This window comes from Falco cherrug, chromosome 7, assembly GCF_023634085.1.
Source record: "Falco cherrug isolate bFalChe1 chromosome 7, bFalChe1.pri, whole genome shotgun sequence".
Classification (NCBI taxonomy): Eukaryota; Metazoa; Chordata; class Aves; order Falconiformes; family Falconidae; genus Falco; species Falco cherrug.
The window spans coordinates 72,249,666-72,274,379 of NC_073703.1; the positions used below are offsets into that span (position 1 = coordinate 72,249,666).

At 50.6% G+C, this 24,714-nt stretch overlaps 1 protein-coding gene across 1 annotated transcript; it reads left to right on the top strand.

Annotated features, from left to right (window-relative positions):
• Window positions 1-1,410: 1,410 nt before the first annotated feature.
• Window positions 1,411-24,697, top strand: LOC102055027 (transmembrane protein 151B-like). Its single transcript, XM_055717437.1, has 2 exons — window positions 1,411-1,661; window positions 21,423-24,697. Exons 1-2 carry the CDS (start codon window positions 1,569-1,571, stop codon window positions 22,851-22,853), a joined length of 1,524 nt encoding a protein of 507 aa, XP_055573412.1. The 5' UTR covers window positions 1,411-1,568; the 3' UTR covers window positions 22,854-24,697.
• Window positions 24,698-24,714: the final 17 nt, after the last annotated feature.

The window sequence follows — 24,714 nt, forward strand, 5'->3', positions numbered from 1 at the left end:
TCTTTCACAGACATCTGGCACTTCCAAAATTGGGGGTTTTTCTCCATCTGGCATCAGCCAAGACTTACCCTGTGCAATGAATATCCTGAAATTCAGACTTAGCAGACCCCAACGGTTCTAAAAAATCTCAGCTTTGAGGCTTTTTTCTCAATACATTCACACACCCAGTACTGGTCCCTGCTCTACAATCATTCTAATCAGCCTCTTACGCAGCCCGAGGGCCATGAAGCAAGTGGAGCTTTCCAGAGCAGCATGCCTGTAAAACAGCAAGCATGTTGTGCAAGAGTAGAGGTGTGAATATTAATGTGAAGGTTGATGCTTCAAGTGTGCTTACTTGCCTGGTTGCAGGATTTTATGCAGCATTTAAAATATATACTGCTCTAGGGCACAGGGAGAGAAACGGATCAAATGAGGTGAGCCTCACAAGGCAAAGACTGTAATGAAACATGAAGCAAACATGCAGAGATAAGATGGTGCAGTACACCGGTCTTGGTCCGCAGAAGAGCAGATGATGACTGGATGCGCTGAGTGCAGGATGCAGGCAGGAGGAAGAAATATTAACAGTGCAGGAAGTTTGCAGGAGGCTGCAGCTGTGGGGGGAGACTCCCCTGCTGGGGCTGATGAAACCCAGGAAAGGCTCGGGCAGCAGCAAAGGAGGAAGGGGCAGAGGTTCCCTCCGCCAGCTGCCTCTCCGGGAGGAAGGAGGCGGAGGTGGGCGGCAGGGCCGGGGGGCCGGGCAGCCCCGCACCAGCGCTGCAGCCGCAGCGGGGGCAGCAGAGGTGCCCGGCGTGGGACAGGAGCGAGGCTGCGCCCCGGCTGCGCCTGGAGAGGCCGGGACAGCCCCAGGGCTGGGTCCCGGCAGCGCCGCCTCTGCCCCCGCTGCGAGCGGGGCGGGGAGCGGGGCATCGCCGGGCGAGTTTGGCTGCACCATGCGGGAGCGCTCCGCCGGGGCAGCCTTCCCCCTCCTCCTCCTCCTCCACCTCCACCTCTTGCCGGGCCGCGTCCCGCCGAGAGGTGCAGCCGCCAGCCCGGGCGAGGGGCGGGCTCCGGGGAAGGGCGGGGGGGTGGCGAGGGCGTGATGCTGCGCTGAGAGGGGGTGGCCGGCGGCGAGGGGGCATCCTGGGGAGAGGGCGAACCGCGCGGGGGGGGGGGGGGCGAAGCTCCCCCCGAGAAGGAGACGGGAGGGCAAGGGAAGGGGCGCCCCGGGGAGGGGAAGGGGCCGCCCGGGGAGGGCAGGGGTTGGAAGAGCACACCCCGCAGCTCCCAGCCTTCCTCCGCGGAGCCGCGCCGGGAGCCGCCGGACGGTCGCCTGCCCACCTGGGGAGGCCGGGAGCGGCAGGGGCACCCCCACCCGCCTCATCTTTCTCTCCTCCCCTCCGCCGCCTCCTTCCCTCCCTCCCTGCCCGCCTGCCTGGGATGGTGGCGGAGGGAGCCGGGAGCACCCGGCAGGGCGGCCCTGGGCGCTGGGGGCGGCTCGCCCCGGCCCCGGCGCGGGGGACGGCCCGCGGGGGGGCTCGGCCGTCTCGGGTCCCCGCAGCCCCCGCCGCCGCCGCCGGTGATGGCCAAGGATGTCCTCGGAGGGGGAAGCCGCGGCGGCTGGTGAGAGCGGGCCGGGCAGCACCCCAGCGCCGGGGGCCGCCGCTGCCGCCGGGCGGGAGGAGGTGAGCGGCGGCGGGGGCGGACGCCCCGGGCCGGGCCGGGGCAGACCGGGCGGGGGCAAAGGCAGCTCCGGGGCGGCGGGGCGGGGTGGGTTGCGACCGCGGCGGGAGGAGGGTGCCCCGGCTGGGGTGTGCGCGGCGCGGGGGGAGCCCCGGGGCCAGCCCCAGCCCGCCCGGCCGGCTACCTGCAGCCGCGCCGCGGGGGCGGCCGCCAGCCGCCGCGGTGCGGAGCGCGGTGCGGTGCCCCGCCGCGCCCTGCGCTGCCGGGGCTGCCCCCCGGCCGGACCCCCGCCGCCGTGCCGAGCCCCCCGGGCCGGCGGGTGGGCGCAGCTGGGCGGCCGCTGGCTGCGGGGCTTTATCGACGGGCCCCCGGCACCCAGCCCTGCGCCGGCTGCCGGGCTCGGGGCGGCGGCTCGGGCCGCGGCTCTCCACCGAGCCGCGGCAGTGGGGTAAAGGGGGCTGCCCAGGGAAGTTTGGCTACGTAAGCCCCTTGGGGTCTGGCCTAGGAGAGCCTACCGCTTCCCTGGGACTTCTGAAACGGCCAAGAAAATTGCAGCTCTGCGGGGCGCTGGTGTCACCGGAGGGAGAGGCACACTGGGCTGGAGAAGGGGTTTGCAGCCCGGGCTCGGCGGCTTTCAGGTGCTTTGGGCCAATGGAGGAGGTCGTCCCCCCCCTTTTTGCATGGGGCCTAGGCAGTCCTGTTGCCTAATCTGCAATAGAAAACACGGTAGAAAATACAGCTTAATATCTTTCTTCAGATCAGCTGTCAAGCGTGCTCACCGTGGCCTTGCACATCATAGGGAGGGAATGACGGATGCATCTGAGTGTTGACACAAAATCCTGAGCCACAAGGCACTGGCCAGACAGAATTGCAGGGCTCTGTGGCAGTAGGTGACAACACGTCCACAATCATGCACACTCGGGACAGCAAGCTGCCTTGTTTTAGAAATACCTGAGATTTTCTTCTGTGCTTAATGTAGCCTTTGCTCCCAATTGTTTTGACAGGTCTGCATTTACATCGTGTAATCCATGCACAGATCATGGAAGTGACTGAACTTTCATCACGATACAGAGTTAAAACCAAATGTAGATGCTCCCAGGGGTGCAGACAGCAGCCTTAAAGCAGGCAGAGAAAACTGAAAACAAGTGAAAGCAACCCTGGAACATCGCTGTGTGCAGTTAGTCTGCTTCAAGGTTTTGTTAACAGGTCCCATGGCTCATCAACAGTCTCATAGTCCTGTAGTCAAAAGCCAGTAGCCTCAACAAAGCCTGTGTGAAGCTGCAGTATACTTGCTAAAACCAAAGAGCTCTTTTTTTAAGTACCTATAATAGAAAATTTACTTTGCAGCTCAGGTTGAAAAAACTGTTCTCCATGGGTGAAAATTAGAGTTTTCTCCTGTACAATTGCTTTTTAAACACCTGCAACACAGTTCACCATGAAGAGCTGTGGCTGGATCCAGGATACAGCTGCTGTTGCAACCGTAGAGCTCCCCAATGTAATTACAGCCCTGCAGAAGATCAATAGATGGTTAATGCTGGAAGGGATTTTTTGATTTATTTGGTCTATGACCAGGAGCTACAGAAGGCTTTCCAATATATCAAGTCCACCATAAAAACATCCAAGCCATTTCTAGACATGAGAGCACTTGATCTCTCTGCTAAGCACATTATATCTTGCTTCACTCATCCTGTTCTCAGTTTTTCTTCTGTTCCAACACAAACATTCGCACATTTCAGTTTATATCTCAAATGCCTGTAGCAGTGATATCTTAATACTGCAGTCCTGCGATATTGGTCTTTTCCTCATGTTTTCTCCATGTCAATGTAAATAGACTTTTTGCACCTGGACTTGCAGTTGCATTTAAATGCCTGGTATTAAATGGGCATTTAATGGCATTCTTTATTAGTCTTGTCATTTATGGATTTCACTTAGATCAAATGCATGGGCTTAAGTTGTAACAGTGACTGAAAATTGCCTTTATTGGGCAATAAATCAATTTGAGAGGAAACCGTGAGCTACTAACAGAGAATGTGTCTAAAGTCTAAGTTTTTATTCTTAAAAGCAGGACAAGTGAAGGTGCAGCTGCAGAACAGGAAGGAGAGAGGCAGTTTGGTTACCTGTCACAGCCCTTCTCCTCTTCTGCCAAGGGCCACTTAGGTTTACTGCTGACTTTGCTGAATGTCAGAGCAAGCCCTCAGATTACCTGCCAGTATTCTGGTTTTGATTTTTTCTGTTGAAATACCAATTGCTTGAGCTGGATGACCTGGAAAAGCCACGCTTCTGGTGTTAAGAGTAGGATTTTACTATCCCATCAATTCTTGCAAAAAAGAATTAGGATCTTTGAGGGGAAGGAGTGTAAAGGATGTGTTTTCCCAAATGTTTCAGCAGTTATGGCTATAGATTGATTCTCCAGACATAGTCGCCTTTACTTTCTGAGGTAGCAGAACCTGCTGCTGTGTACTGTCCAAGTTAAGCAGTGGGGTGGCTATTTCTCTTGTTTTACTTCTTACTGTCACAACCTGCACCTACACTGAAGGGTTAGTAGTGACTTTTCTGTTTACACCTCAGCTGGGAAATGGTCTTAAATATTTAGATCTTTAAAACTTAGTTGGAAATTGTGGGTTTTTTTCAGGAAAGTAGAGCTGGTGAGTACAAAGCATTTATTTGCTACCAAAGGCAAGCAATCACCGAAGAAAGTCGAAAGCATTAGCCACTTGACATTTTGAAATACATATTTGTCTTGCCTGTAGCAGCAGAGTCAAACAGCAGTTGTCCATTCCTGGTTTTATCTTCTCTTCCATATTTAAGAACTTCAATTGAGCATGACATACTGTAATCGGTTAAGCTATTTAAATAAAAGAGGAAAAATCTCATAGGTCGATGTTCCTGAAACCCATGGTCATCAGCTCACTCATGGAGACGATGCAAAGAGAGGCCACCTAAACTCTCCTCTTACTGCCACTGTGAAATGCAACAGGAGCTGGTGTGAGAAGTGCCGTTCGTGGTCACAGCAGCACCAAGGGGTGTTACAAGTTAACAAAACAGACATACTGCTTGTTGGTAGGCTACAGCTTTGCAGGTTGTCAGGTCAAAAGGTAACAGGATCCTTTCCTCTTAGGTGTGCCATGGGAGAGACACTCTTTACTTGGAGAATTGACTCCATTTAGTTCCCCAGCATTTTTATGCCTTTCACCAAGTATGAACATGAAACACATTTATTTTATGTTTATCCTAGGACATTGAAAGCATCAGGCATAAAGCCCTTCGTAACTTAGACTGGGTAGCTTTAAATTGTCCCCATTTATTGGCTGTCATACTCATGTGGATGAGAGGTGGTGGAGGACGTGAGGCAGGAAACCCTCCAGGTCTATCAGGCCTGCTGTAGGTGCACCTTCCTCACCAGCAGATCCTTGTGGTCTGATGAATCCCATCCCTCGCAGATCTGTAGAAGCCCATTTTCTCCCCACTGCCTCTGTGACATCCTCCTCTTCTTCTAGAGGCTTGTTGTCATCCTCAAGACTTCTGTGCTCAAGACAAATCAACCCAGGAGTAGGGGATGGAGAGGAGAGAGGGTGCAGGGCCTGTGATGGAGGTTAATGTTCCCCACCACCTTTTAAGCAAAAGCTGCAGAGGGACCACTGGGTACCAGTTTCCAGAGAAGGACTACTTCCCTTGTCAAGAGCTGCACAGGGCACTGACTCAGCAGGCACTGCCTAGAGTAGGGCAGGAGATGTGAGATGTGGCTCCTAGGGAAGCTCCGCTTTTCCTTCCCTTCAGCTCTCCCAAACCTCATGCAAAAGACCTGCTCAGCTAATGCCCTGAATGATAGCTGTCAGCCTGGTGGAAGAGTGTCATCATCCCAAGTGAGCATGGTTGGCCAGCCAGTTATTTTTTAGGCCGTGCATGATATTCCCCCTCTTGAGTGAGGTTCAAACAGGGCAAACCCCTTTCTACCCTTCCTGCCCGTAGTTTATTCAGCAGACAGAAACCAAGGAGGGCCCTTTATTCCTTGATCCAAATGGTCTCCCTCATAGAGACAAAGGAGAAAGTCCACCAGTAGTGGCATTAGAGGAACTGGAAAGCTTTTTTCATGATCCTGCATTTCCAGGCAATATTTGTATTGCAGATCCTGTCATAAGAAAATCCATGCTGAGGCATCACATAATTTTGTCTGCTTTTGTTCTTTTTGTTGTCCTGCTTTATCTTCTGATCACGTCTGTTCTTGGTGCCTTGAAGTTGGCTGTCTTCTCTGCACTTCACACAAGAGCTGTCAAAACTTTAAAAAAAATAGATAGGAAACATCAAATGGATGTGTCTGAGCTCTGAAGGGCAGACAGGGCTCCAGCTGTGTGGGCTTCTTACAGGCAAAGTCTTCTGTCCTCTCCAACAGAGTGCTTCCATACCGCCATGTCTGAGGCTGAAGTGTGTTGCTCCTTCTGGCTGACTTTCCTAATTCCCTCCAGCAGGGGAATTTTTTTCAATGGAATGCTGGGCTGGAGCAACTGGGGAGCTTGTGGAGCTCTGCCATTGGAGGGTTCTGAGGACAACTGGGGCACATAGTTGTTAAGTATGTAGATGTTGCCTCACGGGAGAAGGGGAGACTAGGTGATGTGGTGGTCAGTCCCCTCCAGGCCTGGCTTCTAATGCTGTTCTCTGAGGTGGACAGACAGTCACCTGATACCAGTGGAAAAGCACACTTTTTTGCAGCCCCAAATACCCTCCTTGTTCTTCTTTTCCTAATTCAGAGACCTCATAGGGTCATCTCCCTCCAGAAGGGAAGTGCAGATACCAAGGATGCTTTTCAATCAGTGCAAGCCATTACAAGAGCAAGGTAGGAGGTATCTTCTCCCTGGGAACCAAACACAAGGCTTCCCCTCATCTGTTTCTACACCTATGGAGAAGATAGCTCAAATTACTGCCGGTGACCCAGGATGCTGCAGAAACAGATATTAAAAAGAGTTAAATGTCCCCGAGTAGTCTGTGATGAGTAGGGCTTGTTTCTACGTGTGTCCTAACACATGGTGGCAAGTTAACACGTGAAGTAGTGGCTGCCGAGCTATCAGCAGCACTGTAAGGCCTTTTCAGTTGTTACTGTGACTCTGTTGTGATACCATAGATAAGGTTGTGTTTGATTTTTCACTTGCAGCAGGAGTTCTACTTTTCAGAAAAGCATGGTTAAGTAGTTAATTAGTTTTTAAGTTCTAGTCATGGAAAATATAGTTCACTCAGGAGTTCACTCTCAGACTTTAATCATTCTTTGGGATCCTCTGAGCTTAAGAACTGTAAAGTTAAAAATAGTACATAGTGGAACTTTGTTGAGGTCACAGTCACTGTAACAGCTTTGTTAACTACCCAAACTCTTAATGGGGTAACTTCATTTAAGCAGCATTAGGCAGAGTAGCCGATGAGGTGTTACGGCAGGGATGCTGCCTGCAGCAGAGCCAGCAGGGTCTGTGCCAACAGGAGCACACACTGCAGGTCAGGAGTAGAGGCTGCCTCCGAGAGCCACCCATGCCAGCTCCTCCCTGAGCGCTGACCACTCTGCCCACAGCACATCTTGTCTGCAGCCACAAAAGCAAGGAAGAAGAGTGCCTGAAACGGGCAGATGGCATGTGGGAAGGCTGGAGGAGCCTGGCTGCGTGCAGCACCAGTAGCTCCGCAGCACCAGGAGGCTGGAAGCCTTCCCGGAGCAGAGTTAAGGTTGTGAAGCAGTGTCTGGTGTACCTGGCAGCCACTCTCACGGTGCCACACGTGCCACTGGGAGAGGACAGAGAGGCTTACACCCCACAAAATGCCTGAGCTTTTGATTCTGTGGCTTTACATCAGGTGAATAATGTACAGGGAATCCCAGCTTGCACATGGTGCCATTTCTATACAGCTGAGGTATCGCACATCCCAGTTCAGCATCCAGCTAGCAGAGGCCTTGTTAAGGAAAGACTGGTAACACTGGGCCTCAGGGAAGACAGGGGCTGGAAACGGCTGCCTGGTGAGAGCTGGGTCCGGCAGGGTGGGAGCTGACAGCAAAGGGCAGTGAGCAGGTCACAAAGAGTCACGCTTCTGTCAAGGAAGCTAACAGCAGGTAACTGGGGTGACCTGCAAATGTGGAGTCTGCATAACCCAACCTTACCAGGGAAGAGGATGGGATCAGCCAGAGAATTCTGCAGGTCACAGTGTATTTGGCTGTGGAAGAGAAGTGATTCGTGGATGTGCATTTATGGCTGGAGGCCACCTTCATACCCATGCAATTGATTGCCCTTAGGAGCTGGACTGGGAATTGTGGAGTACAACATTCGATTGGTGTGGGAACAAAAGTGATTCAGTTCAAGGCATTGGCATCTTACTTTGAGTAGCTCTCGCAAGCCAGCAAGGTGTGTCCTGGGGAACAAGATCGAGAAGAGCCTGAGTGTCCACAGGCACAAGCCGTACTGTCTCCCCCCACCTTGCAATGGGCAGAGGGAGCACGGAGCACCACGGAGGCCAGGGTGGTAGCGTCTGCAGTAGGGTCCTGCCAGCATGTGGGTCCCTCTGAGGACCAAAAAGATGGAGAAAAACCTCCCCATGGCTGCCTGGAGGTGAGGTGGCCAGCCAGAAGTGCCAACACCTGATGGCAGAAGGGCTAGTGAGGGCATGTGCTGAGAGGGCAGGAGGGATTGTCTGTCTGCAGGCCCGAGGCATGCTGCGGTCATCTGGGGGGGGGGGGCTGTCAGCAGGCTAGGGCAGGAGCCAAATCCCCTGGTGCCCCCCAGCTGGTACTCGGAGTGGCAGGATGCAACAGCTCATATGCAGATGAGACATTTTCCTGGAGAGTCCTGCTGCCATGCTCATGTGAAAGTACTTTATAAATGCTATTTTTTCAGTGTCTTCAGGAGCTATAAAAAAATGTGCTGAAGCCATGCCATGAGTCAAAGTCAAGTCAGGAAATAAAATCCAGGTGTCCTGGCTCCCAGGATCCCTTTAACCATTAGATGTTTCAATGAATTCCCAGTGAAGTTTTCACCTGCTGTGCTGTCACATGCTATTGCAGAGTGTCTCAGAGGAAGAACAGAGAAGAGAGAAACAAAAGGGAGAGAGAACTGGTATTTATGGTGAAACCTCATTTCTCATAGGGAAGCATTAGCTTCTGGGATACTACCTTAACAGGAGCACCATTGTAAAAAAAAAACACCTGTCAGTGCTGAGGTCCCAGCTGTGTTCAGAAAGGTGCAGAGATGGGGAAACACCCCACCCCCCCCAAACCTGACAGAGCAGCTGAAGCCTGAGTGGTGGCTGGATGTTATTGTGAGGGATGGTCAGCTCAGTGGCATGAGGGACCTGGCACAGCCACAGCCTGAGCTGCAGCAGCTCGGCACCATGGGGCTGGCAGGTCCTCCGCTGAAGTGTGGCTGTCAGGGTCCGACTGAGAGGTCACACATGGGAACTGGGAAGGCTGGAGGTTGATAGGTTGAATCACAGAGCCACATTGTTCTGGTTTTACTAGGCAAAAGGATGGCATTGCAAATGAGTGAGAATAAAAATAAAACTTTATGATTCTGGACGAAACTGGATTCACAGTTCCCTTTGAAAGACTTCCCCAGACTTCACTGGAGCTTGGATCAGTCCTGGATCGTATTTCTTCTGAGGACGTGAGAGATGCTTCTATTCCCCATTTAGATCTCAAAGTGTTCCTTTAGAGTAAGCAAAGATTAAATGGTATTCATAATAAGGAACTATTTTTCTCATTTGCAAAGTCTCTAAACAGAGGCATTCAACAACTAGTTGGCAAGTAGCTGGTGAGGAACTAACACTCCTTGGGCTTCCTCCTCACAAAGCTGTCTCCACCTGGCTCCCCACTCCTTTCCCCGCGAAACTGGTCCGGGGCCGTTGTCCAGCCCAGCTCCGGGTCAGTCCCTCATTTCCCCATGCTGACACTGAGGGAAAGTCGGGCAGGATACACAGGACCATCCTGTGGCAACAGTGAGAACACTGAGGCACAGGACATTTGCAGGGACCTGGGAGCGGGAAGGGACAAGCTTTAGAACACCACTGACCTATGCCGTAATATCTGCTACTGCAGGCGGCGTGTTTCCGCAGCACAGGAGAAAACACACCTGCTCAAGCCCTGCCAGCTTCCTCTCCCTGCTTGCTCCTCTCCCACCCCTGGAGAGCTGCATCTTGTGAGCAAAGGTGGGTGCAAAGTAGGTTTTACAGGATTCCTGTTGAACACAGCTGGAACTTTGTCAGGCACATAGAGGGCTACTCCCCATCTCCCATCCCCACTGTCCCCCACCCTCCCGGACTGAAGTGACGGGAGCTGGTCCCACCAGCCCTCTTGTTTTCCCTTGGCTGGTGCCAGTTTGCCCTTCATGTCAGCAAAGCCACCAGTAACACCAGTGCCATCAGCAAGTTGCACCTAGCTGGTCCCCTGGGGCTGTGGTACCTCTGTGTTGCTTGTGGCTTGCCCGAGGGTGCAAGGAGCTGGGTCTGGCTTTCACAGGCTGGAGCACGCTGGAGCCTGCTCCTGCCAAGGTGAGGATCACTCCACTCTGCAGCCGCAGGGTGGGCAGAGAGATGAGTGCTGCCGCCAGCCTTCACAGGAGCTCCCTGTGGTGCAGGAGCAAGGGCAAGGGCACCTGCCTAGAAACCTCTGTGCAGCAGGGCTGGCTGCTGGCTGCGGTGGGGGGCAAGTGGCCGGCTAGGCGTGAAGCAAGCTGCAAAATCTCAAGCAGCACAGCTATGGTTCATGCCAATCACTGAGTCTCGCTAATTGGCAGTGGCTGGGAACTGCATCCCAGGAGCTTTCCTGAGGATATATGATGCTTTTATCATTGACTGTTAAGTGCTGAGGTAAGCCACGTTGTTATACCTGTAAAATTTACCCAGTGTCTTCTAGAAACCACCAATATTCAAGGCGGGGGAGTGGGTAATATGAGCTAAGCACGATGGGTGCTTAAATTATAGAAAAAAGAACCATTCCTGGAGCTACTCTCTTGCTCTGAGGCAACTCAAATCCCAGCTTTTCTTTCCTGATGAACTCATTCTCATCACTGACATTATTGGGAAAAATCCTCTGCCCCCAGAATACGCTCTTTGTGTTGCTGCTGAGTTGGAAGCCAGTGGCAGCAAAATCAGCAATTTGGGGGGAAAGGGGATAATTTTGTTAGTGTAGCATTTTTTTGAGCTTGCAAGAAGCTGCCACAAAAATAGCCCTCATTTCTATTTTGCAAATGGTGACCACTTTGTTGCTAGGATTCCTTGGCACTGAAAATGTGACTGCATGGCTTTCCTTGCAGCAGCATGTAGGGGCATCACCCGCGGATGTGTCTAGGGCCAAATTCTTCAAGCCACTCACATATGTACCCTTGTATTTTAGTGAGTGGCTTTCCCATCCTGTTGCAGTATGCAGCCTGTGTATTAGCTGGGATCCAAATGCCTTTCTTCTTTGGGATTTCCTTTATTTCTGCTTGAAGAACTCAAAAGTATCCTGCAAGATCTACTGCTGAATCTGACATTTTAGCGGACTGGAGGCTCCTTCTGTCCTGACCTCTGCTTTCCTCATCTTCAGATGGTGGCTTGAATTCATGAGGGTGAATGGCTTGAAATAATAAGCTGTCTTTATATGCTATTTCAGAGGTGTCCTAGCATCTGAAATTCAGGTGCATCAGCAAGATTCATGCCTTTTCATGGTTTGTCTCATCCTGCTTTTCTGGGCAGAAGATGTAATGCTACCATTTTGTGCACCTTCCCACCCTGAGACATTCCCCCTGACAGCTCCATTGATGGAAGGAGGAGATTAAATGTCCACAGGGATTTAAACAAGAAACCAAGCGATCCCAGCTCACCGCAGGAGGTCAACTGCTGAAGTGAATGCCCGAGTCAGATGCCACAAACACGTGGAGTGCACACAGGTTATTCTCTTCAAACCAAGTAACAGCATTTCTGCTGGCACTGGCATCATGGTCCCCACCTGCAGGAAGTTTTCATTCTCACAGGACTTTTGTGACAGAAGAGCAAATGGTGCATCCAAAACATACATGCATCAACTAATGTGATACACGTTAAAGGATTGCAGGGAAATTCTCTCTGTTGCAAAATGGCTTTTTCTGTTGCCTTCAACCCTTTATATTTCCCTTTCCCTCCATGCTAGCAGCCATACTGAGAGCACTTGCTACCAGCTCAGTGTGAACTAGGGGGTAATGGGCTTCTTGCTGTTCAAGATGGATGGCAAGAGGGATTTTGTTTCAAGCTCCCCAGGAGGGGATTTATGAGATGACTGTTGTGATATCTCCCTTTTCCCTCACCAGGCCTTATTACTGATGCCCCATGCAGCGCCCAGACTGCATGTCACATGGTGAAAGAGCATCATACACCAACATCAGGTTTAACACAGCCCTGCAGGCTCCTTCCTCACTGTACTAATGAGTATCTGACCTAGGAGTTAATTTAGCCTTAGCAAGCAGTAAGAGGTTGTACTCTGACTTTTCTTCTGCAGCTGTCTTCTCCCTAGTCACTCCAGACTTCTTGGGCCTGTTTTTCACTAGGATCACCTCAGGAGCTAGAAGATGATATCTGCACACACATCTGTTGTGGCTGCTTGGGGACAGGTGGTAGAGATCTCCTTGCTCTTCTTGCATTGTCCCTGTCCACTGCACAAAAGGTGAAGCCCTTCTCAGCACCAGAGGTTGGTCCTGGCGTCAGTGCTCACCTCAGTTATGGTCAACAGCACAGTGTAGGACCTGCCTAGCAAGGACTCAGTGGTCCTCTCTGTGTTATGTCCTGCCACGTCCACCAGGAGGTGGAATATTTTCCACCGCCCTGTCTTGACCAAGATGGAAGAGTCTCCCAGTTAGCGACAAAAATCTGTTTTCATCCAGGCAGGTCACCACCTGCCAAAGTACCTGGCTTGTGGTTATTGATTATTCTTTCCCTTTCATGTATCTCATTGGACTATATTCATCACAAGCATAAACCTGCAGAGGCAAATGCAATTATGACTGGCATTAATTTATCCACCATTTTTTCTTCTTTCTTCTCTACTCCTATTTCTTTTCTTCTAGTCCTCTGTCAGTGTTTCCCCAACTTTTTTCCCCCTTGGGCAGGAAGATTATTCTTGCTAAATAAAAGAGGAAAAAAGGAAGATAAGACTGACTTGACTCTTTGCTCACATGAGTAATCCTGAGCTGTAGGGTCATTTTGTTGTTGAAGACAGTGATAAAGTCACCCTGCAGCCCCGAAGCCGGGTCTTGGCAGAGAGCAGGAGAGTGCTGTGATACCACACATCTCACTGAGACACAGCTGCAGCGTCAGCGCTGCAGCATGCTGTCACCTCCGTGGGAGACTGCCCTGATTTAGCACAACCTTATCCCACCAACCTCAGACTGCGGGGAGGAGATAGGGGCATAGATCTGGCTTTTGGAGAAGTTACCAGTGGTGAGAAAGGAGCCGTTCAGGAGTAGCTGCTTTCCAGGTCATAGATGGGCGGGGAGGACTGCTGGTTCATATGATGCTTTGGTGCTTCCCCCACTGATCCACCCAGGTCCTTTCTCTGGGCTGGATTCCCTCCTGCCCCTGCCCAGGCTGGCTGGTCTCCATCCTCACCTGCCGGAGCCCTTCCCCTGCCTCAGCGGCACTGGCATTCAGAGCATGCCTAGGCTATCCTTTTCTCTCCTCCACCTCTTCCCACCTTCTGTGTTTCCCCCTCATTTCTCTATTTCCATTCGGACCACGTCTTCACTACCCTCTGTTTTCTCTCATTCTTTCATTTTAGACATGATAGCATTTTGCTTCAGCAAAATTGCAGCTCTTGAGGTCAGCCACCAAGGGCAAATGCATTTACACAGGGGGGTTTAAAGGACAGAAAATGCTTTTGACATGATTTCCCCAAAAGAGAATTTTAATGCTCTTGAAATTGGGGAACCCAGATATCTAGCTGCGAACCAGACACAGATAGTCGAACTTGGGCCCCAAACTGTCCACAAAAAAAACTATTAGAATAAATTCATGCTGTAGCAGCATATTTTCTGCTTATACAGCTCATCTGGAGTTTTCAAGGAGACTGAAGCATGAAATCTGATGGAAGAGGAAAAAGCCATTTTGTCAATAGAGAGCTATGAAGAAATAGTAAACATAAGGCAAAATTATATACCAAATTTTTAAAGACTGTGACTCCAAAATAATTTGGTCCATTTCCTTTGGACTTCACAGGCTATTTCTCCCCCTTTATTTGGGTCAGTTTGGCAACTTTCGGTTCAAATTTATGTTGCCAGTCAAAATCAGAAGTGGAGAAAACAAGAAGTTTATCGTCACCATAACCATTTGCATGCCATAAGCAGTACTGAGGCAGCCAGAAAAAGAAGAGATGCTTCAAGCCCACACTGCCATACAGCTGCTTTTGGAGTAAAATACAGCTACTGATGAAGAGCATACAGCAACAGCAAGCTAGGTGATGATGTGCTGCACTGAAGCTTTGGTGGGGGTTTCCCTTAGTATTATGTAGGGCAGCATGTGGGATTACACCTGGCAGTGAGTGCTGGAAATGTGAGGAGCACCTTGGTGTCCATAACAGCCACGGCCTTGCTTTTGTTATTGACACTTAGCTTTGTGAAGACAGTTTTCTTGTATAAGTTAATGACGTAATTAGCCATTAGATTGGCAGAGTTCTGCAGGAACAATTACCAGAATTGACACTATCCACTGGAATTAAGCATAAAATCACTGCTAGTAACATTTACAGTTGGCACAAACATTGGCACGCTGGTCTGTAAGGATGAGACAAGCATAGTCCTACAGAGGGATCTGCTTCATTTGATAATTTCTTTCTTCAAGCCAAAGCCAAACCTGAAGTTATACATCTCAGGGTGGAGAGTGCAGCCAACCCTTCAGCTGTCCTCAGAAGCGTTGACTCAAAAAATACCTGGGAGCAAAGTGGACGAGTAGTTGAACATGAACTCCCAGGTTGGTGCAGTGCAAAAATCTACTAATGCAACTGTTGGGGACAGTAAAAAGGGGGAATGGGAGGTGATTTTATGTTTTGGCATGATGACTGTGAAATAAGTGCTGAAGTCCTGTATCCACTTGCAGGGGACATATTTAAGAAGGATCTAAAGGTGCTGGAGAGAGAGCAGAGCACCAAAAAGAGCTAGAGCAGTGCAGTGAAGGACTTCAAGACCCTGGCCCATTTGAACTGTCAAAAAGAAGGCTGAAGGGTGTCATAATTAGAATGGAGAAGTATCTGCAGAATGCGAAGGCAGTCCTGTGAAAAGAGTCTCTCAACACCCAGAGAATGGGCATCCCCACTGCCATGAATGGGGGCTGAAGTGAGACAAAATTACAGCGAAGGGGACTGCAGGTTTTTTGTTTCTTTTAGTCTCTCAGTTAAAGCAGAGTGTCTTTATGGAAGATGAATTTTTGCCAGCCACTAGTTACTTTACTGGGCTGTACATGGGGCTGCAGAGTGAAATTGCGTTGCCTGTGAGATACAGGAGCTACAGGGAGAAGGCGCAGTGTCTTCCAGTCTGAAGGTGTAAATGTAGTTTGGGTTGTAATAGAAGCTGAACCTTCCTGACCCAGAACAGCCTTGCAAAGTTGGTAGAAGAAATTTCTGTGACTGCCTGTAAGTGCTAAACAACCATCTGGCTGTTTTAGTGTAAGAACCCCCGCCAATGCTGAGGGACAGCTGCGTGGCGAGGGGGTAAGTCCTGCTATCAGACATACTTGCGTCCGGAGGGCAGCAAAAGCACTGAGCTATCGCTGGTAAAACAGAGGCACCAGAATTTCAAGTTAGGCACCCAAAACCCTGGGCTGGTGGAATAGTCTGGGCTTCTCTGAGTGTGGCCCTTCTTCCTCCTGCTAACGGAGAGGCTGACTTGGAAGAATGGGGACACCCAGACCACCTTAACCTGCGCCCCAGGAAATTCATTAGTTCATACGTACTCATCAAGAGGAAGGGACCTGGAGACACAAGCACAATTTGCTCACCCATAAATACATGGTTCTGGTTCTCTTGCATTAGTCCTACACTTCAAAAATGCCTTTGAAGGAGAAGTTAGGGTTTGAGTAGAGGTAATTTTTTTGCATTCTCGGCGACCCTCAATGCAGTTGCTTACAGGCTCACTTAGGATGGTTATCAGCTACAACTTACCTACCCATGTCTTCCTTCTGGTTGCTTGCAGGCAGTCAAGGGATGCGTCAGGGAGCCAAAATCCTGGCCACCAGCCCCTTGCTCTTGCCACCAGAGCATCTTCAGCTGTAGTTGCTAAGTGAGGGACATGGCAGGCTGTACACTCTCCCTCTGCTCTCTCTCTACCCCTTTACACTAGGCAAGATCAACAGCCAAAATCTACACACTACTACCACACAGAGCACGTTGTAATGATTTTAATTATGGTTGCTGCAGCCAGAACCCAACCTGGCTGTTGTTGAGCCTGGACGAGTGCTGGGTGGGTGTGCCTGCGCAAGGGAGGCTCCACGCCTTGCATACCCGCTTTTGATCTTGGGCATCTGCCATCGGAGGGTGTCTTTGAAGGCAATTGCCCTTTCAGCCACTGCCTGGATGTTTTATCATTTGCAAACTAAGTTCTGCACAGAACTTCCTTGAAGGAGAAAGAATTGAAATGTTGCCAGCCTGGAAACTCCTGTCTGCTACAGGTGTCAGTTGAAATTCCAGTTCTCTGCCAGCAGTTAGGGCTTTCCAGACTATTTTCCAGCAACTGCGGCTACAAATTAAATAGCACCTATCATTTAGTGTCTCAGAATGCTCCGTGCCAACAGACAGACGACAGACCATGGGAGGATGTGGAGCTGCCTCTTCGTTTTGCATGGTACACAAATCCTTCACTCTGCCTGGAAATGACGGGCCAAAAAAACGCAGCACAAATGTGGAGCAGCACTGCAGGGTCAACTGTCTGGGGCCAGGGACACTTGGGGCAACACTGTCCCCAAACCTTGTTCTTCTCCGCAAGGCTTCCAGCATGGGCTCTTGCAGTCCTCCCTGCACATGCCACCTCTCACCCATTGCATTTTCCTCATTTGTGCTCAGATCTACTAAAGATTTGGGAATATTCTCTTGTTGCTGTTTTCAAGTGTGGAAGAAGAAAGTGAATTTTGGCTTGTGATGATGGGCCAAGAGTTAGTAGGGGTTTCCAGTCTAGTCTGGTTTAATGGGAAGGGAGGCTTCTGGAAGCTGTTCAGCAGCATGCCAGAGTGTAGTGAGACGTTATTTACAGTGTGTGCTTTAAACATGACTTGAAATTCACAAACAATAATAGTGACAGCTCAGCTGTGCTTCTTCACAGCATCCCATCCAAACCAGGAGATTTTTACAATTTGTATGTCATCAGAGTTGTTGGGACATTATGAGTGAAAATCTGATCTGGCAAAGCCATCCCTCTTCACAGAAGTGGCTGTAGAATCACAGCATGGTTTGGGTTGGAAGGGACCTTCAAAGCTCACCTATCTCCCACCCCTGCCACGGGCAGGGACACCTCCCACCAGCCCGGGTTGCTCTGAGCCCCGTCCAGCCTGGCCTGGGACACTGCCAGGGATGGGGCACCCACAGCCGCACTGGGCAACCCGTGTCTCATTTAACCTTCTGTCAGGAGGTTTCTCAGGTCAATGCTGAAAGCAAAGCCCAAAGGAAAGCCCCCAACAAGCAGGAGAGGAAGGTCATCTCTCTTGATTTGCTTTAGAGACCCAGATCCGTGAGTCCTAGCTTGGAGGCAGAGCCCTGGTGACTGAGCCTCTATTCTGGGACAGTCTCTGGCTCCGGCCTTCTGTCAGGTTCTCTGTCTTTGCTTTCTTCAATTATGTTTCTCTATTAACATTTTCCAGGGGTTATGCTTTTGTTCCACATCAAAACAACACAGATCCCACAACATTCCTCAAAGGACACGGCTCCCGTTTGCTGGCTGGCCCAAGTTATCATGGAAATTATTAGTTTCCTTAAGCATTTATTGTACTCATCCAGAAATACAAGCTTGCCCTGTTTTGACCTGAAACTACGCACAGAAAGGAGAAAATTCCACGTAGTACCACAAACATCATGCTTGCTAGAAGGTGGTATGTTAATTAACAAAGTCTGGGAGCCACTTGTTTAACATATTAATGAATTTGTGATGCAGAGAGAGATGGAAAGATATAATTCCTTATTAGATTTTTGAATGTCTGATACTTCTATTGTAATTCTGTTTTATTTTGTGTCTTTCTTACAAACCCTCTAATAGTGTTTCTAATAGTATAATTGTGTTAGATAATTATTTCAGCAAAGGGAAGGAGAAATAAGGGGATATAGGCTAAAAGAATGTATTCAGAATGTGAAATAGGAGGGACAGCTGTCAGGTTAGACCCTGGGAAAGAGATCTTTTTATAATCAAGGAACTGCAGAGAGTGGATTCTGCTTAGGAACAAAGGAAGATATGAGGCAGTGGGTCAGAAAAGCTAGGAGAAAAGAATCGTGTTTTTTTCCAAAGGGTTTTGAACATGAAGGCCCTGCTGGACTGGACTGGTAGGTGTGTGAGTCAGACAGATGTGGCAGTAGGCTCTGGGGTCTTCACTAATGCAAGGAGGAGAGAAGCTGCCTTTTTTACAGGCTGCAGTGGGAATAGTGGAGGTAACCTGGCTTGGGCTGATCCAGCACTTTGAGTGCAGTAGGTTGAAGACCATTTTTGAAGTGTTTCCGGAGGACGCATGCAGAAATGTAATCTTGGACCGGCAAGCCTCTGAGCTGCTGCTAGCCCAGCCCAGCCCAGTGCTGCTCCAGGACTGGTGAGACCAGAGCCATCTCTTCCCCCGAAGAGGAGATGGCATTTCATGGGGCTAAGCACATTAGGAGGCATTTGCCCGCTCTGATATGGCCACTGATAGCCCTAACCAGCAGGGCTGGTTGATTCTCTCCTTGGGCAGAAGCCAATCTGTGGGTTCTAAATTGGACCACAGAGCTGCAGAGAGTGGAGAAGCTGTTAGTCAAGGGAAGTGAGATAAAGGGAAGGTGGGGATTGCAATGCCTTTGGCAAATAGTGCCTTAACTGACGTGGGACAGTCCTCTCGGGTGGCTGTGCCCCGGGCCAGGCTGACAGCACTTCGAACAGCTCATGGTAAAAATTGGGGTTCCCAGAGCTGCACGAAGTCCTTAAGCACTCACCTTACCGTAAAACTGACTGCTGGGCATCTTTTGCTGGGTCCACTGGGATTCTTCACAGTATTAACCAAATGCAATTTTACATGACAGGTACCTGTGGAAACCTGAGTGTGAACTTAAATTTCTGTGTTAGAATATTGCCCAGCTGTTTTCTTCTGCACAGTCCCAGTGGGTGGAGTAGAGGGATGTTCATTTTTAGAGTTTTCTTCACCTCAGAAAACCAGGAGAAGAAATGGGTAGAAGTTTGTAATTGTTCATTGCAATCTATATTTTTTGCATTACTGTAGCACTTAAAAACTAGTTCTGTGTCAAGAAGAGACAAAGAATAGAAGACGGTGAATCCCAGTGGAGTTCCCACGAGTCAGGAGAGCCTGGGGCTCTGACCTGGGGTTCAGTGTATGGCTGTGGCAGAAGCCTACATTGGGGCAGTAATCACACTGGGACAGAGCTGTGGGTATTTGACAAGAGTTTCAAGAGATGAAACTCTCCATGACTGCACGTAGACTCAGGGTTTCCCACCCAAAACTCCCATAGCTATTTTTCAGCTGATTTGGGGACTGCCTGAAGCTACTTTGTGGCCTTCCTCAAGATTTCCTGCAAAAAGCTAAGGAAAACATCCTTATTCTTACCCATACTAAGGTCTTTTCACTGTCTTACCTACAGAAATAGTTACGTACCATGTCCTTTATAACACGCTTGGCTTCTCTACAACTGTTTTGGCCACTGTAAAGAAAATACAGCCCAGAATAACGACTCTTTATTCTGAGACACACACATACAAAAGGTTTGGGCTAAGAATAGAAATTCTTTACGTATTCCTTCTGGATGCATCAGGAAGAATCAGGGGCCAGATTCTGCCCTCAGTCCCTGCAGATGAATGCTGATGTAGCTCCCTAAAATCAATAAAATTACTCTACACTTACACAGTGTCAGATTAGAGGCTGTGAAATCAAAACAAAACCCCATGAAGTCTAGTTTGGCAGTGCTGACAGCAAAACATAAAACCCTCTATAGTTACTTAGAAGTGGTTCTCTGTCCCAGAAAAAAAAAAAAAAAAAGCAGTATTAAATCTGACCTTACAGCCCTGCAAGGTTAGATGCTAATGCTTCCATCTCATTGAGAAGACAGTAAACTCTTTTTTTCTAGTGGCACCGTGCTATTATTTCTTTAGTCATAAGATGCTGCTCCTTGAATTCCTTGCTGGTTCAAGATTGCTTACTGAATCCTAACTGCCGTGCGTCTGAGATAAGCTGTACTAGGGGAGAACTTTACCCATGGAGAAAGAAGGAGAAGACATTTCCCAAACCTAGGATCTGTTGGCATCTACAGAGCAGTTTGATGTGTTAGAGGTGGCCCCTTGGGAGGAGTAACAGTGTGCTATTTTTGCATGAAATCAGGCTCAGCAGAGGGCATGACGATGCATGAGTAGCAGCGTGTATCTGCTTTCTCACTGACATTTCCTCAGAGTTAGGGGGGAGGCAGAGGATGGCAGTAATAAGAGGGATGCAGACAGCCCTCCACATCACCTTCCAGGGCAGCAGGGGGTCTTGCTTCACGCACTTTCTGCAGATGGGGGGCTGCCAGCCAGCAATCTAACTCATGCTGCTGCTGCTCTTTGCAGGGAGACAACTCCATTTCCGCTAGCTGCTTGGCTCAGTTTGGTGTTTTTTATTACAGCCCAACATAGCATGACAACGCAGCTGATTCACTGCGCCATGGCCAGGGTAAGGACGGCAATCATGCCATCTCAGGGGACGCAGTGGGGAGTACGAGAGTGCGACTCCAGCTCTACTCCCAGATTGACTTTTTGGGACTTGAAAGAGAGGGATGTGCTATGTTTTAAATATTCATGCATATACCCTTAGCTCCAATGCCTAAGCTTTCAGGTATTTTAGGTCAGATCTAGTCTTCTAACCAGCCTGAAGCTATGCTGCACCGTGCTGTAATCCTGACAATTTTTTCAACTAAATGTGCTTGAATCTAAGTAATTTTCCCAATGGCTCACCTCCAAGAAAAATGGTGTCGATCATTTGGCAGGTTTCAGGGTTGGGTGTGAGTCAGCTGTGAGTCAGGCAGCACCTCCAGCTCCACGAAATGCTGGTCCACCTGCACTGGTACAACACATGTGGCCATGGCCTGGTGATGGCTGCTGCTCCTGAGCCTCCCTAGAAGCACTGCCTGGGAACCCAGGTGCTGGACAGTCACAAAGCAAAGGGGCACGTCCACAGCCCCCTGCTTTCGGCTGTCTGTGTGCAGTGAAGTCCTCTCAGCTTTGGAAGATGGTGGGGTGCTCAGGTGATGCTGGGTCCAGGCAGGGAGGAGACGGGGGCCCGTCTCAGCCCTGCGGAGGGACCCATCTGCCGTGGTGCAGGCATGGCAACTCACTGCCGCACAAAGAGCTTCCCTCCCCAGAGCCAGGAGGAAGCAAGGAAGGAGCTTTGTCCAGAGACCTCTGTCTCTGGCATGGTGTTTCTGTTTATATTCACATTTGTATTAAGTCGAGTGGTGTCCCAGTCCTCAGGCTGTCGAGAGCAAAGCCAGACACAGTCTTGAAGGCAACAGTCACTGTGTGTGTTGAGCAGATTGGCGTGACTGATGGGTTCCTCGCTCTCTCTTTGTCTTTCTCTCCCCCTCCCCGATGGCATGACTGAAGCAACGCCCTGTGAAGCAGTCCCTGAGCGCTTGCATGTGCCGAGAGTCGCACTGGAAATGCCTCCTCCTCTCCATCCTCATGTATGGCTGCCTGGGTGCTGTGGCCTGGTGTCAGCTGGCCCGGGTCACCAAGCTCAGCTTTGATAGCTCCTTCAAGGGCAAGTCCATGATCTACCATGACAGCCCGTGCTCGGACGGCTATGTCTATATCCCACTGGCCTTCCTCTCTATGCTGTACGTGGTGTACCTGGTGGAGTGCTGGCACTGCCATGTCAAAAGAGAGCTGCAGTACAAGGCGGATGTGGACAGTGTCTATGAATGCATCAACCGCATGCAGCAAGCCACTCCATGCATCTGGTGGAAGGCCATCAGCTACCACTTTGTGCGGCGAACCCGGCAGGTGACCCGGTACCGCAATGGCGATGCCTACACCACAACGCAAGTCTACCATGAGAGGGTCAACACCCACGTGGCCGAAGCGGAGTTTGACTACTCTCACTGTGGATACAAGGACATCTCCAAGGAGCTCCTGGGCCTGGAGAGCTACACAGCCACCAAGCTGAGGTTCACCAAGTGCTTCAGCTTTGCCAACACTGAATCTGAGAACTCTTACCTGACTCAGAGGGCTCACTTCTTCACGGAGATCGAGGGGCTGGATGACTACATGGAGGTGAGGGAAGGCATGCAGCTCAAAAACGTGGACTTCAAAGAGCTTATGATGGCCTATGGGGACCCCAATCACCTCCCGTGGTACGTGTCCCACTATGCTTTCTGGGTGGCAGCTATCCTGATGATCTCGTGGCCACTCAGGGTACTCATAGAGTATCGGACTGCTTACGTCCACTACCATGTAGAGAAGCTGCTGGGCCTGGAATACACGGCACCCACCGTGGCAGAGGAGCCCTTGTACCGGTACCGCATGCCCCGAGATGCCACGCAGGACAGCACCGAGCTGGAGTGGCACATCTGCACCAACCGGCAGCTGATCCCCAGCTACTCGGAGGCCATGCTCATGGACCTGGCCGACTCCCCGGCTTACAACAGCTATGCTGTGTGCCGGTACGGTGAAACAGCCCACGGCTGCGAACGCTGCAACCGTGCCTCCAGCACCTCCTCCATCTTCTCACGCCACGCTTTCCACAGCTGCAGCGGCAACTCCCGCCTCTCCCTCAACACCAGCCGCTTCTCCCTCTGCCGCGTCCATGGCTCCCACAGGACAGGCCTCTGGAGGAGCCACAGCAGCAGCATCGCAGACCGGGGCTGCCAGGACGAGCAGTGCTGCTCCTACTCCAGCCAGCTGGCTGTCAATGAAAACCCCCCAACCTACCACGACGCCCGCTTCTTCCCCGTCCTGATTGTGCACAGGCCGGAGGGGCATGATGGGCAGCATTTCTACGTCAGGCGCTCCTCCTGTCTAGAAACCTCTCTGTGACAACCTCTGTGGTTTCTCAGCTCCTCTGTACCCGGGACAGGGCTCGCAGAGGTGCCACCAGTGGGGAGCCTGCAAGCATCGGTCTCCGTAGCGGGTAGGCAGGACGGGCATCAGCTCTTCCCCCTGCCATTGCAGGAGGACACAGTTGCTCTGACCAACAGCTAACCTCATTCCCAAGAGCTTCTCCCCCTCCTTCGACTGGTCTCCCTAAGTCCTTTGCTCCCCTCTTTTTTTCGCTCTTCCACTCCTCACCCTTTCTCCGCCTGTCCTCCCACCCTGCCCTCAGTCTATTTGTTTAAAGCTTCAGTCACAGTATTTGCTGCTGGAGGATTTATAAAGCCTGTGCTTTGCAGTATATTTGCCCTCTTGGATGCCCTGCGAGGTAAAAAACTCAGAGCAAGGTGAGAGGCACATGGCCAGCCAGAGTCAAGTCAGAAGGAGAATTCAGATCTGCAGGTGCTGAGTCACCTCCTGCAAACCCCAAACAAGGTGGGTTTTTATTTGTTTTATTTTCACAGGTCTTTTTTTCCTTTTCTTCTGTCATTTATTCTCTCCTTTCTTCATGTTCTCCTCCCCTCGCTTTACTCTCATCTTTCTTTTTTTCCAGTTTTCTCACTTCTGCTTTCCAGTTTTTCTGGGGGCTTGCCAGTGAGGACGTGTTTCAGGGTGTAATTGCCTCCCACTGGGCAAAAATAAGGTTATTCATGGCACGACTGTCACTGACTGCTGACACAACCACAGACTATGCCCCTGAGAAGTGCTGAGGACTATCTTTCCAGAGCAGTGACGTACACCGATAACGCAAACCCCTCTTTGCTCACCTTGCCCTGCCTGATCTGCAGCAGAGACACGGCTGCGTTTCCAGTTGTACTTAACCTTGTCTGGCTCCACCCCTGTTAGCAATCCTTGAGAGCTGTGATGTAGCTCAGCGCCCTGTTAGTGCCACTATTTTTAGGACTGTGGGTCTTGTTTGCGATTGTTTCACTCTTACCACTTTCTCGGAGCAGTATGGGCTGGAAAGGGGAGAGGGGCTGGATTAGGAAAGGTAAATATGGTCTTAAACATCCCATTGACAGTCTGGAGTTGTTAGGAAAACTCTTCTACCCACAGCATCTATTAGGGCAGTTGCAGGACTGCTCCACATTACCTTTCAGCTTTCCATGTGCCCTGGGGAGGGCTTTTGGCCTGCAGCCCACTGCCGCCTTCCCACCTTCCCAGGCGAGATGCGGTGCCACCCCAGCCCCAGGCAAGGAGCACATCTGGGAGCCAGCCCCACTGGCCACTCCTGCTGGGGCTCCAGGCTCTTCCTGCAAGGCTTCCCCTGGAGCAGGCGCAGCACCTTCCAGAATTAGTCCCAGCCATGCCAAACACAGAAGGTGTCTGGTCCTGGCAGAGCGGGCTGCTGCACTGCGGGCTGTGGGCTGCCCTCCTGGACCGGCTGGAGACCCCCTGAGAGCCCAGAACCGATCCGAGAAGCTTATGGCCACACTGAGGAGCCACCAGGGACCTTACACCTGCCGAACCTCCATCCCACAAGGGATGGTCATACACTGAGAAAGCTCCATACCATTTTGTCGTGTGAATGGTGGAGGTTGTTATCCACAGTGATTCCCAGGAGAATGCAATGCGATTGCAATAGTCACTTCCGAAAACAATGTGTTGTCACACCTTACAGTAAGTAGGTAAGAAACTGAGCCCCCAGAGGGGCTGGCAACAAATGCTTCCTCCCAAGTCCTTTCCATGTGTATCTACATGTAATATGAGATTTGTAAAGTCATATTAGTATGTGTAGATTATATATAACTCTGCGTACTTATATGGTGATTTCTTATGGCATTGACTGTTGCACCACGTTAAATAC

Bases quoted from the DNA above. Each gene is read 5' to 3' on its own strand.
- LOC102055027 (XM_055717437.1), top strand. From the start codon at position 1,569: ATGTCCTCGGAGGGGGAAGCCGCGGCGGCTGGTGAGAGCGGGCCGGGC. The intron at 1,662-21,422 runs GTGAGCGGCGGC...GCATGACTGAAG, and splicing joins CTGCCGCCGGGCGGGAGGAG to CAACGCCCTGTGAAGCAGTC.